Genomic DNA, 15,000 nt, shown 5'->3' on the forward strand with positions numbered 1-15,000 from the left:
TTGTGCTCCTGCTCAAGGAAATATGCTTTGGTATTTGGAAATAGGAACATACTTTGAATGCGTCTTGCCACAAAATGGAGTGTGGCTGCCAGCGTGACTGGATGAAACCGGTATCAGTATGATTATTATTATACACGACACAGAGGTCATTCGCTGACATGAACCCAGCTTACTACTGGAATGAAATGAAAGAAAAGGGGCATGGCGGTTAGGGTTTGTACAACACATGTCCTTGATGAGAATCTCACGTTACAGTGCATGCAAAAACAACAACAACAAAACAAACAAACAAAAAAAAAAAGGATGGTCGTTGACTCCACATCGCTGGTACCAGTCAGGTACCGATGCTGATACCAGTCAGGTACCGATAATGATACCAACCAGGTACCGATACTGATACCAATCAGGTACCGAAGCTGATACCAATCAGGTACCGATACTGATACCAGTCACGTGCCAGTCAGGTACCGATACTGATACCAGTCATGTGCCGATGCTGATACCAGTCAGGTACCGATACTGATACCAGTCAGGTACCGATACTGGTACCAACAAGGTACCGATGCTGATACCAGTCAGGTACCGATACTGATACCAGTCAGGTACCGATACTGATACCAATCAGGTACTGATACTAATAGCAATCAGGTACCGATGCTGATACCAACCAGGTACCGATGCTGATACCAGTCAGGTACCGATGCTGATACCAACCAGGTACCGATGCTGATACCAACCAGGTACCGATGCTGATACCAACCAGGTACCGATGCTGATACCAGTCAGGTACCGATGCTGATACCAGTCAGGTACCGATACTGATACCAGTCAGGTACCGATGCTGATACCAACCAGGTACCGATGCTGATACCAACCAGGTACCGATGCAGAACACAAGTGGACGGACGTGACGACGTGACGGATGACTGTCAGTTTTTTTCCTCAGCGTTGCTAACAGTTCAGCTGGTGTCAGGCACTGCTTTCATCAAAACACAGGGAGACAGTCCAACATAGCTCATCTCCAAGGCAACAGCGACAAGCCACACGTGGAGAGAGAGAGGGAGAGGGGGGGGGGGGGAGAGAGAGAGAGTGTATGTGGAGGGCTTGGGATTGGAGAGGGGCATGTCTTTTTCTCAAATGAAGTTCACCAAGAAAGGCCATTTGTGTTGCACCATCAGACTTGCGAACTCTACCCGATTCATTTCGTACCATGCCGGCTGTTTGTTTGCTTGGTTGGCAGGTTTCTGTTCGCATTAACACACACACACACACACACACACACACACACACACACACGTGCGCGCTCATTCGTTAGCAGACTGACACAATGCGTGTGATGAAGCCCTTTGAGTCTGTGACTGTCCGCGTCCCCAGCACAGTGTGAACAGGAACTCTTGCGTCAGTGACTGCAGCGCATTGTCTGCAGCGGCCGCCCACAAAAGGGGTTCGTTCGTTGACCATTCAACCGTTCACTGGCTGAAATGAACCGACAGAGACAAGGAGAGAGTCACGGCTGCTGGGCTGATACACACCGCGCGTGGCGATAATGCATTGACGTCACGAGTGGCTTGGGACAATGGCCCACGTCGTGATTGAGAAACAAGTGAAGAGAAGGGCGGTGATGGTGGTGATTGTGGTTTCACTGTTTGAGAGAGAGAGAGAAGAGATATCTGAGGATCGTGTTTTCATTTTTCCCCGCATTCTTTTCCGCGAGGGGATTAAGCACTGTGCGTGTTGAAAACACTCAGCACGGCGGAGTTCTACAGGTGAAGAAGTTACCATCTGGGGGTAATCAGCTGTCTGTGGTTTCCAGACACAAAAGAGCTCCTTTCTCCCCTGCTAACAGCCCCCCCGTCTCTCTCACTTCCCCCCTCTCCCCCCATCTCTCTCTCTCAGTGTCTTTCCCGCCTCCGTCTGGACAGGATCGTGACTGTGTGTGACTGATACAAAGTATTTCCGTTCGTTTTGGGGGGTAGGTGTGGGTTGGAGGTGACTGGTGTGGTGTGTGGGGGTGGGGGTTTAATGAGAAGAGAGGACTGTGTGTGTGTGTGTGTGTGTGTGTGTGTGTGGAAGGGGGGGGGGAGTGATAAGAACTTGTACACACACGCGCGCGCACATTACTCTCTCTCACACACACACACACACACACACAGCGCACAGAGCATCAAGAATAAATTGCATTTTTTCCCCTTTTCCGTGGCAGATATCACAGTGCGTGTTGCAGCAGGGCGGAGTTCTACAGGTGAAGAAGTTACCGTCTGGTGGTAATCAGCTGTCTGTGGTCTCCAGACACAAAAGGCCTTTCTCTCTCCCCCACACAGCGCATAGAAGTTAAAAGAAATGCGCTTTTGCAAGATGTCCTATCTACCTATATAAAGCGCACAGCTTCATGAACATGCACTCAGCAAGATCACACACACACACACACACACACACACACATATATATATATATATATATATATATATATATATATATATGTAAGGAATTTTCGAATGGGAGGGATATTTTGTTCTTTTGTCGAATCCCGGGAGGAATTATCCGGACAGGAGAGGAGCGGGGGAAGAGGGGGGTATCGGGGTTAAGGTCCTTAACGTGATGACGTTGACCTCCCCTCCCACAGCACACCACTTGAGGCGGAGAGAGAAAGAACTGGCAGGAACCGCCATCTCCTGGCGTGGGATGGGTCAGCGCTGAATGCGGGCCATCCAGACTCGTCTCTCACCAGGGGGGTCCTTATTCTACATTTTACATTAGTTTTATTACTATTATCTTTTTTATGGACAATTTGTTCACGACTACATCAGTGAGGAATTTGGTGGACTTCCCACACTTCCCCCTTCTTTGTGTCTCCAGATGAAGTTTACAGTCGTTCCCATCTCCCATTTCTGGTAGCATGTTTGTGTGGGCTTCGTCCTTTGTCCCCACTGAAAAAGGCAGTTTGTTCGTTTTGCTCCTTTGTAACACAAACAACAATAACAGCAACAAAAATAATGATGATGATAACTTGCCAACTGTCCCACTGCACTGAAGTTTACGTTCTCTGGTGTGGTGAGGGGGTAGAGACAGACAGACACAGAGAGAGAGAGAGAGAGAGATTATGACTGCTGGTCCATACACGAAAGATGCAGTTATGAATGTTGGTGTTATGAGAGAACAAAAAGAGGAAGGGGTGAAAACAATGGCGATGATGACAAGAAAAGAAAGGGGAACAGAAAAAAGAAAACAGAAAAGTAAAAAAAAAAGTAGAGAGGAAGGAAGGATGATTACGGAACAATGGACCACACGACAATGGTGGTGGTGGTCAGTGAACGAAGGGAACCAATAGAGGAGTCCGCCAGGAATCAGGAAAGCAGTAGAGAAACGCCCACACAGACTATCCTGGGACCAAGAGGATTAGTGCTTCAGGTGATTTGCCGGAGGGGGGCGGGCGGGCCGTTAGCTAGCAGACCTTTACAGTCAGCGACGGGATGAGCGGTTAAGATGATTACTGCACCAGGACGAGGAGGCAGGGAGTTGCCCAGTCTCTCTGTCTGTCTGTCTCTGTCTCTCTGTCTTTGTATATATCTCTCTCCCTCTCTCTTATATATAGACACACATCTCCAGAACAGTGTGACGCCGGAGAGGATGAGAGGGCAGCTGGGGAGAGGTCAGATCAACCACTGCTCCACTGACAGTGCAAAGCTGCTTCCTCCTCCTTGTCCTCCTTGTCCTCCCCCCTCCTCATCTTCTCCTCGCCCCCCCCCTCCCCCCTTCTTCCTCCCCCTAGAATTGGAAAGAGTTTGGGGATGGGGTGATAGTGGAGGGAGGAGGGGGAAGGGTATGGGGGTGGGTTTATGGCATTGGTTGTCAGAGTGAAGTGTTCAGAAGTGGGAAGGGAGTGAGTGTTTGCCTAGAAACCGTTTGATGGGAGCGTGTGTGTATTGTGTGGGGATGGGGATTTGGAGGGGGCGTTTAGGGGAGAGGAAGGGGGGTGGGGTGCAGAGCTTAACGTTCACAAGAAAAAGGTCAGCATAGACAGATTAGCAGTTCACCCGAGTGTACCTAGTGCTCTTTTCTTCGGTATTCTTGCATGCATTCCAGCGTTCAAACAAAGCGGGCAGACTGGGCGGTGAGTTTTGTGGACAGTGATTCACAGAGTACACAGGGCGGGCGACAGAAATGATAAATACAAAAAAACAAAGAAACTTGCAGCAGATAGCATGCACAACCTCTCGTAAGCAAGTTTGAGAACTAAAACAACTTACAGATATGACGCCAGAAAATGCCACCACATGTGCGAAGAAAGCCAGAAACATAACTGTGTACTGATGCCAGGGCAGGATTAACACTCTCCGTACGGACAACAAAAGAGACGACGATGAGGGTGTTTGACAGCTGCTGACATCATTAACATGTTACGAGCGGAAAGTTCTCACACTAAAGAGGTGGATGAAAACAAAGAATAACGCAGTTCTAGTCTGGGCCACATAGACACCATTGGACATCAGGTGGGGTCTCTGGGGGTGGGAGAGGGGAAAGTGGCCATCGTGAGTGAGTTCAGATTGGGGGGGTGGGGTGGGGGGGAATCTGGGGGAAAAATCATTTATTTACCCTTGCAGATATCAAATTGTCACAGAAGCTGTTCTATTGCTTGTGGTGGCAAAGAGTAAACTGCGTGCAAAGTAAACATGAAAATAAAAGTATTTAAAAAAAAAAATATATATATATATATATATATATATATATATATATAAAACCGCGCAAAGAGTAAAAAGAAGGCCAAAGAGAAGACTGGGCAAGCACGGTCCTGAGTGGACAGCACAGAACTGAACATTATACTGAGGTGGATGGTGGACAACATGAAGGCCACACAGACCAGCCTGTGTTGTTGGCATGACACAGATCAGTTCAGTGGTGAATCAGGCAGTCAGCCCTGATAGTAGCTGAGGTTTCTGTGTCATAGCACACTGTGACACAGTGTCCGCCACGGTGATCAAAGATGTAATGGGGAAGTGTCGGGCTAGCATACACGTGAGCATTAGCTCGGGCACACACACAGACACAGACACACACACACACAGACACAGACACACACTCTCTCTCTCTCTCTCTCTCTCTCTCTCACTGTCTGTCTGCCTGTCTGTCTCTCTTTCTCTCTCTACAGAAGACTGACAACAATGACGACACGCACGCACGCGTACACACACACACACACACACTCTCTCTCTCTCTCTCTCTCTCTCTCTCTCTCTCACTCTCCAGAATAGTGACAACACTAACAACAATGACGCCGCACGCACGCATGCACGCACGCATGCACACATGCATGCACACATACACAGACACACGCGCGCGCGCGCACTCAGAGAGAGAGTGAGAGAGAGAGAGTGTGTGTGTGTGTGTGTGTGTGTGTGTTGATCCGACCCTGGAATGGCCAGGTAGTCAGTTAAAAACGATTAAACGAAAAAAAAGAAGAAAAAACCCATGACTGTTCAGATGATAGACACACACCCACATAAGACACGCACAGTAAGCATATTCCGTGTTGTATTGAATGAAGGTTATTTAATCAATAAGTTATGTTTCTTACGCGCGCGCGCCCGATTATTCCACACACACACGTACATTGAGAACCCGTAGAAGGAATGAACGAATGATGGATATGGACGTCCGTCCGTCAGGAAGTCCACAGTGCAGACCTGGAGGACTGTGGTGGATGACCTGCAGTCCCTGTCTGTGGAACACCCGCCATGTCGCGCCCTCATCCGCGTGCGGTGTGCAGGGCACGTGCCGAGCTCGTGCACTGTTTCCCCAACGAAACACACCGCTCTGGTGGACAACGTGGTTACTGTCTGTTTGCAACTTCGCCACTGTTGTTCACATATTGTTGTCTCTGTTTCAGTCTCACTCTCTATGTCTGTCTGTCTGTCTCTGGCCAATCTTACTGTTGTGAAGACATCTCTCTCTCTCTGTGTCTCTGTGTGTGTGTGTCTCTCTCTCTCTCCGTTTGTCTGTCTGTCTCTGGCAAATTTCACTGTTGTGAAGACCCACCCCACCCGTCTCTCTCTCTCTCTCTCTCTCTCTCTCTCTCTCTCTCTCTCTCATATATATATATTCATTCACTCAATCACAAATATTGTAAAGTTGTTTTTTTTCCCCTCCGTTGATATACTATGCGCCATAAACGATCACTTTAATGAGGGGAAACATTGTCATTCAGAAAAAAAAAGTTGCAAAAAGAAGGAATCCAGTATGATTTCTGTCACTGGTGTCATTCTGCACGAAGAACCAACCGTGGAGTGACAAATTGTCAGTAAATGTCCGTACACATACATACATCCTGCAAGGAGAGTGTCAGTACATGTCAGCACACAGACCTCCTTAGAATGACATCGTCAGCACACGGTCCCATTGCAATGACATCGTCAGCACACGGTCCCATTGTAGTGACAGCGGCAGCACACGGTCCTGTTGCAATGACATCGTCAGCACACGGTCCCTTTACAATGACATCGTCAGCACACGGACCCATTGCAATGACATCGTCAGCACACGGTCCCATTGCAGTGACATCGTCAGCACACGGTCCTATTGCAATGACATCGTCAGCACACGGTCCCATTGCAATGACATCGTCAGCACACGGTCCCATTGCAGTGACATCGTCAGCACACGGTCCTATTGCAATGACATCGTCAGCACACGGACCCATTGCGACGGGCGTAAAGCCAAGTGGTTAAAGCGTTGGACTTCAAATCTGAGGGTCCCGGGTTCAAATCTCGGTAACGGCGCCTGATGGGTGAAAGGTGGATATACGCAAGCAGATACAAATACGCACGTTAAAGATCCTGTCATCCATGTCAGCGTTCGGTGGGTTATGGAAACAAGAACATACCCAGCATGCACGCCTCCTAAAACGGAGTATGGCTGCCTACATGGCAGGGTACCCCCCCCCCCCCCCTCCTCTTTTCCCTCTGGGGGTTGCAGCCCACGAACGAAGAAGAAGGACCCCTTGCAATGACAGCGTCACCACACACACACACACACACACACACACACACACACACACACACACACACATGCCCCTTCCCTTCCTTGCAGGGACAATGTCAATAGTAGTAGTATCAGCCATCATCCAAGTCAGCACATGGACCCCTTGCAATGACAGCGTCAACACACACACACACACCCCTCCAGGGTGCAGGGACAATGTCAACAGTTGTAGTGGTGCCACCCATCATCGGAGTCAGCACATGTACCCCTTGCAATGACAGCGTCAACACACACACACACACACACACACACACACACACACACACACACACACACACACCTTGCAGGGACAGTGTCAGCAGTAGTGACGCCGGCCATCATCACAGTCAGCACATGGACTCCTCCACGTTAGTGCTGCTGACGTCCAGGCGACAGTGGGGGTTGCAGATGACCAGCCCACCCCGGTGGGAGGAGGGGGCGGGGGAGCGGGCGTGTCCGTTGCGGGCTACCAGGCCCATGGGGGCGGAGTGCCGGCTGTGGCGCTGGTGGCCCCGGCGCCAGCCCCGCTGCAGGTGGGAGTAGCGGCAGCAGAGCAGCTTGAGGAAGGTGAGCTTGAAGATCTTGTTGAAGACGGTGTAGATGATGGGGTTGAGCGTGCTGGACACGTAGCCCAGCCAGACGAAGACGGTGAAGAGGGTGGGCGGGAAGTAGCAGCTCGCGCACAGCACGGTGAGGATGTTGACCAGGAAGAATGGCGCCCAGCACACCACGAAGATCATGAACACCACGCCCAGCACTTTGGAGGCGCGCTGCTCCGTCTGCACGGAGCTACTGCTGGTGTTGTTGTCTTTCCGCGTCAGGTCTTTCCGCATCAGCAGGATGTTGGCCGCCTTGACCGCCATGTGCTGCTTCTGAACCATCTCCTTCAGCTGGGTCGCCTCCCCTCCCCCCACCACAGCCTCCTCGTCCTGCGCCTTGAGCTGGGCGGCTCGGCCTTTGCGCGCCAGGCGGCGCCACTTGCTGGCCGGAGTGGTGGTGGCCGATCCGTTGCCCAGCACCTCGTCACTGCCCTTGGAGTCCCCCCCGTCCCCGTTGCAGTACTCGAACTCGTCGGCCGGGCGGCTGGAGGACTGCGGCGACGACGACGGCTGGGCGTGGGGCAGGGACCGCTCGTGGTGGTAGCGAGGTAGTGTGTTGCGCTTGGTCAAGGGCTGGAAGCGGGGCATGAACTGGGGACTGGGGCCTTGGGAGGAACTGGCGGCGGTCAGCGCGTCCTTGTTGCCCTTGCTGCCCGCGTGGCGGTATGAGGTCCCCGGGGCACCCACCACCGTGTGTCGGGTCTGGCGCTGCCACTGCTTGCGGGACGTGGAGCGGCGGATGGTCATCTGGCTGTCGTGCTGGCCGTGGCCAGGTCCCGCGCCACTAACTCCTCCCCCTCCCCCTCCCCCGCCCCCGCTGCACAGCTTGGCCTGCTTGTTGAGCATGCGCACGGTGAGGGCGTACATGACGACCATGATGGTCAGCGGGATGAAGAAGGCGAAGATGGAGCCGTAGATGATGAAGTGCTGGTTGGCCAGCAGGCATTGCCCGCCCTGCAGGATGTTGGCGTCGTCCAGCATGCCCAGCACGGTGATGGGCGAGGTGATGGCCAGGGCCAGGGTCCACACCAGCACGATCTTGAAGAGCACGGCGCCCTTGGACTTGTTCTTGTTCTGGGCCCACAGCGGGTAGCGGATGCCGATGTAGCGCTCCAGTGAGATGGTGCACAGGTGCAGGATGGAGGAGGTGCACATCAGCACGTCGGCCGTCACGAACAGGTTGCACAGGATCAGGCCGAACAGCCAGCGACCTGGGGACAGGGACAGTCAGGGTCAGACAGGGTCAGTCAGGGTCAGACAGGCACACAAGGACGTCCGCATGCACACACGTCGCACGCACGCGGGCACACACACAAATGTTTATGTTTTATTGTGTATTATAAACCTCAAGTTTTATGACAATATTCTTAGTCTATCCTGTTTTGTTCTGTGCTTGCTCTCTCTCTCTCTCTCTCTCTCTCTCTCTCTCTCTCTCTCAAACACACTCACACTCAAACAAACACACACACACACACACATATATACGCGCGCGCGCGCGCGTTTATGTTTACATTGTTTCTTATAAACCTTAAGGCTTCATGACAATGATCTATTCTGTTCGGTTCTATTCATACACACACACACACACACACACACACACACGATGAACGAGACTTGACTTTCACACTGTGCAAACAAGATGGCGCGGTACAAGCACACCCATGTTGGATGGAATAGTAGCTGCAACATCAAAATGATTTCAACCCCAACAGACCTTGAGTTGACAACTTCAGAGCGCTAAAACAGTTGATGAGGCACCAACCAGTGGCCTCTTTCTGAATACCACTCACGACTTCCATTCCACCCCACAGCTGTGCGAACATGGCAAGAATCTAGTCCAGGAAAAGAAAGAAATCTCAAGGAAAAAATTGCAAAAGGAATAAATTGTATTGTAGTCTATGGAACTGTTTATCACATTTAACATAATAAAAATGGGTCAGAATGCAGTATTGTACGAAGCACGAGATACATATTTATCAAGTTGAAATGCGGACTCTATTTCCTCTCGCAGCCGCTTGTGTACTCCGGTCTGCGTAGATGTGGGGAAAACGGCAACGATGCTATTTACGCGAGGGCATCTAGGCCAAAGGTGATGGCCAGGGCTGGTAATACAGTAATAGTTCAGCCGACCACAAAGGTCCATGTCAGGACTGATGCCAAAGGCAAGGGGGGAGCTGCCCAGTGTTGGTTCAGTGTAACGACCTGTTGGCTAAGTTCTGTAAGCCAAGTTAGCGCTGTTTGATCTTCAGGGTTTTAGGGTTGTTGGTGTGGTGAAGGTTACGTTGTTCGATATGGGGGGTTGGGGGGTGGGGGGGAGTCTCGTGGCTGCTTCGCTCAAGGAGGGGGAAGGAAGCGTTAACACGGTGGATGGCACAGAAAGCCCAGCACTGGTGTGCATGTGCAGACAATCGTTTTGAGTGTGCTTTCCTTTTGCAGCATCCTGTACAATCACTCATACTGTCCACCAAAGCACTCTCGCTCTGTCTCTGCCTGTTTGTCTGTCTGTCTGCTCGCCCGCCCGCCTGTCTGTCTATCAGTCACTTTCTGTCTGTCTCTGTCTCTCTCTTCATTCAGTTTATTGTTTAATTGGTTGTTTTGTTGATATTTGAAAGATTATTTGTTCATGTTTTGTGAAAGCGCTGTAATGGTGAATAAACTGTTCACCTTAATGAAGCCCTTCACAGGGTTGGTGCATTCCTGAATGGACCTTTCGCATTGGCTTTCTCCTAAACCTTCCCGTTCCCCCTCCACTCCCCACCGTTTCCACTGTTTCCCCACCCTCCCCTTTCCTTGTCTTCCCCTCCTCTCTTTCCATCCACAACTGCATTCATTCCCCAGTCTTCCTCCGCGGCCCACGACCCCCACTACCCCCATCCAAACTCCCTCATCGTCCAACGTTGTCAGTTCGTATCCCTGTTCCTGTTTGTCCTGCACATCATTGAGCACAAGACTGCGGGTGTCTGCTGATGGTCTAGGATTGGAAAAGGGGTGGTGGGTAGGGGTGGGGCAGAGTGGGGTGGCGGCAGTGAGTGTGTGTGTGTGTGTGTGTGTGTGTGTGTACTCCTACCATGAGGGGTTGGGCTTTTTTTATTTTATTTTGACAAGGCTACATTGCCACAAGACATGTTTGAGACACTTGGTAAGCAAATGAAAGGAAAGTCCTCCGCTTTCCCACACATCAACCCGCACTGTACACCACACACACACACACACACACACACACACACACACACACCCTCTGTCGCCTCCTGTTGTTGGGAGTAGGGTGGGTAGGGGATGAGGGCAGGGAGGAGAGTGGGGGTGTGGGCGTACTTCCCGCAGGGGACACTTGGGAGGAGGACTAGAACCATTCCTGCATTGATTCCATCACGCACGGAAGACAGGGAAAGCAAATCAAAGACATCTCCTCCTCTCCCCTCTCCCTCACCACACCCCCTGTGTTCCCTTGCTCCTCCTCCTCCACCCCTCACCCCTTTCCTCTTCCCCATTTCTTGTCCCACACCCCACCCCCTGTGTCCCCCCCCAGCCCCCGACCCCCCAAGCTGCCCATGATACTGCTACACCTCCTTCCTTGCACGTCCCGTTCGGGTTTTTGCACACTCTTCCTCCACCATTCCTCCCCCCCCCCTTTCCTGCTCTCTCTCTCTCTCTCTCTCTCTCTCTCTCTCTCTCTCTCTCTCTGTCTCTGTGTGTGTGTGTGTGTGTGTGTGTGTGTGTGTGTGTGTACGCGCATCTTGCCTCCATTGTCTGTCTTCATCAATCTCCCTTCCCCCTCTGTCTGTCTGTCTGTCTCTGACTTTCTCTCTGACTCTGTCATTCTTCTCTTTCTCCTCTCTCTCCCTTTCTCTCTCCCCCTCCCTCCTCTCTCTGTCTGGCTCTCCTTCACTGTCTTTCTATGACTGTGTTGTGCCCACCCTCCCTTTCTATCGCTCTCTTTCCTCCAACGGACAAACCCCCACCCTCCATGCCACCCATTCCGCTGCTGCCCCCCGCCCCACCCCACCCTTGCTCTGTGTGTGTGTGTGTGTGTTTATTGTTCAATGATATCTGCCGTCTCCCAGGGGAGCGACAGGTTCTGGGTGTTCCCTCTGTCTTATCAGCACGACACATCCCTCCCAGAGCCTTCTTCTTTCTGCTTGCTTTTAGTGTTTTTATCTGTGTGTGTGTGTGTGTGTGTGTGTGTGTGTGTGTGTTTCATGTGGATTGTCTTTCTCTGCGTCTCTGTTCCGCTCTCTCTTTGTCTCTCTGTCTCTCTCCTTTCTCCCTCCCTCCCTCCCTCTCTCTCTCTCTCTCTCTCTCTCTCTCTCTCTCTCTCTCTCTCTCCCTCTCTGTCTCCCCACTTTCTCACCCCTCACCTCCCACCCCACCCCCATCTCTTTCTCGAGAAACCGACACTGGAGTTTGTATATTTGAAAGAAGATTTGTTGAAAAGACATGCATATATATTTGTGTTTTGTGGGTAGTGTGGGAGATAAGGACGATTATAATGCGTTCACCGTGTGAGTGTGAGGCATACGATACAGGGACGTTGTTTTGACAAAGGATTGCAGTTGTATCGTGTTTTCTGTCTCAGGTGTAATGGGCTGCACGTGTCGTTGTTTGTTTTGTTGTTGTTTTTTGTTTGCCTGTTAAAGATATATCTAGGTTCCGTGTTGTAGCAACATGACACAGCTTTTCTATTTTTCGGACCATTTTCCCCCACTGATTGAGATTTTCTTCTCTGCCTCTGTCGCTCGCTCTCTCTCAGGCGCACAAATACTTGCACACACATACACACGCGCGCGCACAATCACACACACACACACACACACACACACACACACACACACACACACACACACATGCATCTATTCTGTGTCTCTCTCTGTGTCTCTGTCTCTCTCTGTCTCTGTCTCTCTCTCTCTCTCTCTCTCTCTCTCTCTCTCTCTCTCTCTCTCTCTCTCTCTCTCTTTCAGCCTTCTTATTTTTCTGTGTTACACTATGACTGACAAATGCAATATGACAATACTTATATATACATTTTTTCTTCTTTTTCCAGGTAAGGAAGCTTTCCTGCTGCCTTTACTAAGTCACCGTGCGGTAATGTACTGTCTTGTGAAATCGTGTTGTCGTAGTAGTTGTTTTTGTTGTTGCTGTTGTTTTGTTGTTTTTGTTGTTTTGTTGTTGCTGTTGTTTTGTTGTTTTTGCAGTACGGTATTGTTACTGCCTGGTGCAGTTGTGTTGTCATTGTTGTCGTTGTGCCGGTGGTGTGGTGGTGGTGAGGGTGGTGCAGTTGTGTTGTCATTGTTGTCGTTGTGCCGGTGGTGTGGTGGTGGTGAGGGTGGTGAAGTTGTGTTGTCATTGTTGTCGTTGTGCCGGTGGTGTGGTGGTGGTGAGGGTGGTGCAGTTGTGTTGTCATTGTTGTCGTTGTGCCGGTGGTGTGGTGGTGGTGAGGGTGGTGCAGTTGTGTTGTCATTGTTGTCGTTGTGCCGGTGGGTGTGGTGGGTGGTGCAGTTGTGTTGTCATTGTTGTCGTTGTGCCGGTGGTGTGGTGGTGGTGAGGGTGGTGCAGTTGTGTTGTCATTGTTGTCGTTGTGCCGGTGGTGTGGTGGTGGTGAGGGTGGTGCAGTTGTGTTGTCATTGTTGTCGTTGTGCCGGTGGTGTGGTGGTGGTGAGGGTGGTGAAGTTGCTAGCGTTGTTGTTGTTGTTTTCGTGGCGTCGTTGAAATATGTAAACGACCGTTGCTGGCACAGACTGCTTCACTGTCCTCATTGTCAAGGTGCGTGCTGTTGTCTTTCTTGTTGTTATGTTTGTGCGTGTATTTATGCGTGCATGCGTGTGTGTTCGTGCGCGCGCTCGTGTGTGTGTGTGTGCATGTATGTGTTTCTCTCTGTTTGTTCTTTGTCTGTCTCTCCATCTCTCTTTCTGCTTGTATTATCCCCATCGCTCTTTAGTTAAATAGGTTTTTCACTTCCTGTCTTCTTTTAGATTCTGCCTCTTTCTCTCTCTTTCTTTCTCTCTCCCCCCCCCCCCCCCCCCCCCCCCCCCCGCCCCCTTCACCATCTACACAATCCAGTCCTATCTCCTCCCACTCCCTCTTCCCCCCCACCCCCCTCGCCTCTCTGCCTCTGTTCCCCCCCCCTCGCCCCCCTTTATTTTTGTTTGTTTGTTTGTTTTGTTTTGCGCGCGAGTGCATTGACTGCACGAACAAATGTGTCTCACAATTTCTTTGTTTACAGTGCCATTTCCTTGTTTCCACCACACTCACCACCACCACCACCACCACACACACAGCAGCAGCACCACCACCACCACACACACAGCACCACCACCACCACTACCACCACCACACACACAGCACCACCACCACCACCACCACCACCACCACCACACACACAGCAGCAGCAGCACCACCACCACCACCACCACCCTCGGAGCCCCCACCCCTTTCCCCCCAGCCAAAGTTGGAAGAGGAAATTAACAGCGGGGCCTGCGATGTAGATAGGACTGCGGCATTAAGAGAAAACAAGAGAAAGCAGAGAACTGGCCTAACAGTGGGAGAGAGAAAAGAAGAAACAACAGCCCCCCCCCCTCCACCCCCCCCCCCCCTCCACACACACACACCCAGCCACCCCCACCTCCCCAACAAAAAACATGGAGCCATTTCATTGTGGATTGCCGTTTTGGTGGGAACGTAGGGGGTGGGAGATGGGAATGGGTTTTGGGGGGTGGAGGGAAGGCGGTGGACAACAAAGGAATTTCTAAGAGAACAGCAAGAAGGTTCTTTAACCATGTTGTTTTCCCTTTCGTGCCAGAATGCGTATCGGGAGAAGGGGGGAGGCGGAGGGGGCTGCAGTTTAGGGCAGCAGGTTCCCGTCCACCCCCACCCTCCTTCCCACCACTATCCCTTTCCATCTGCCAGTGTTCTCTTCACTCGGACCATAATCAGACTTCTGTTTGTGTCTTGCGCCTCTGTCGCCATCTCTGTGTGTCTCTGTCACTTTATCTCTGTTTCTCTGACTCCCTCTGTTACCCTCTGTCTGTCTGTCTGTCACTTTATCTCTGTTTCTCTGACTCCCTCTGTTACCCTCTGTCTGTCTGTCTGTCACTTTATCTCTGTTTCTCTGACTCCCTCTGTTACCCTCTGTCTGTCTGCCACTTTATCTCTGTTTCTCTGACTCCCTCTGTTACCCTCTGTCTGTCTGTCTGTCACTTTATCTCTGTTTCTCTGACTCCCTCTGTTACCCTCTGTCTGTCTCACTTTATCTCTGTTTCTCTGACTCCCTCTGTTACCCTCTGTCTGTCTCACTTTATCTCTGTTTCTCTGACTCCCTCTATTACCCTCTGTCTGTCTGTCACTTTATCTCTGTTTCTCTGACTCCCTCTGTTACCCTTTGTCTGTCTGTCAC

At 51.1% G+C, this 15,000-nt stretch overlaps 2 protein-coding genes across 2 annotated transcripts in view; one reads left to right on the plus strand and one right to left on the minus strand.

Annotated features, from left to right (window-relative positions):
• LOC143275647 (26S proteasome non-ATPase regulatory subunit 1-like) overlaps positions 1 to 15,000 on the plus strand; it is a 231,624-nt gene that overhangs the window by 161,747 nt on the left and 54,877 nt on the right. The gene's annotated exons all lie outside the window — the stretch shown is intronic.
• LOC143275648 (D(2) dopamine receptor-like) overlaps positions 5,527 to 15,000 on the minus strand; it is a 29,754-nt gene continuing 20,280 nt past the window's right edge. The window contains exons 3-4 of the mRNA XM_076579899.1: positions 7,316 to 8,824; positions 5,527 to 5,811 (exon numbers count right to left, since the gene is read on the minus strand). Coding sequence (XP_076436014.1) covers positions 7,362 to 8,824 — 1,463 coding nt within the window. The 3' untranslated portion in view covers positions 5,527 to 5,811; positions 7,316 to 7,361. The remainder of the gene's footprint in view (positions 5,812 to 7,315; positions 8,825 to 15,000) is intronic.

This window comes from Babylonia areolata, chromosome 30 (assembly GCF_041734735.1).
Source record: "Babylonia areolata isolate BAREFJ2019XMU chromosome 30, ASM4173473v1, whole genome shotgun sequence".
Classification (NCBI taxonomy): domain Eukaryota; kingdom Metazoa; phylum Mollusca; class Gastropoda; order Neogastropoda; family Buccinidae; genus Babylonia; species Babylonia areolata.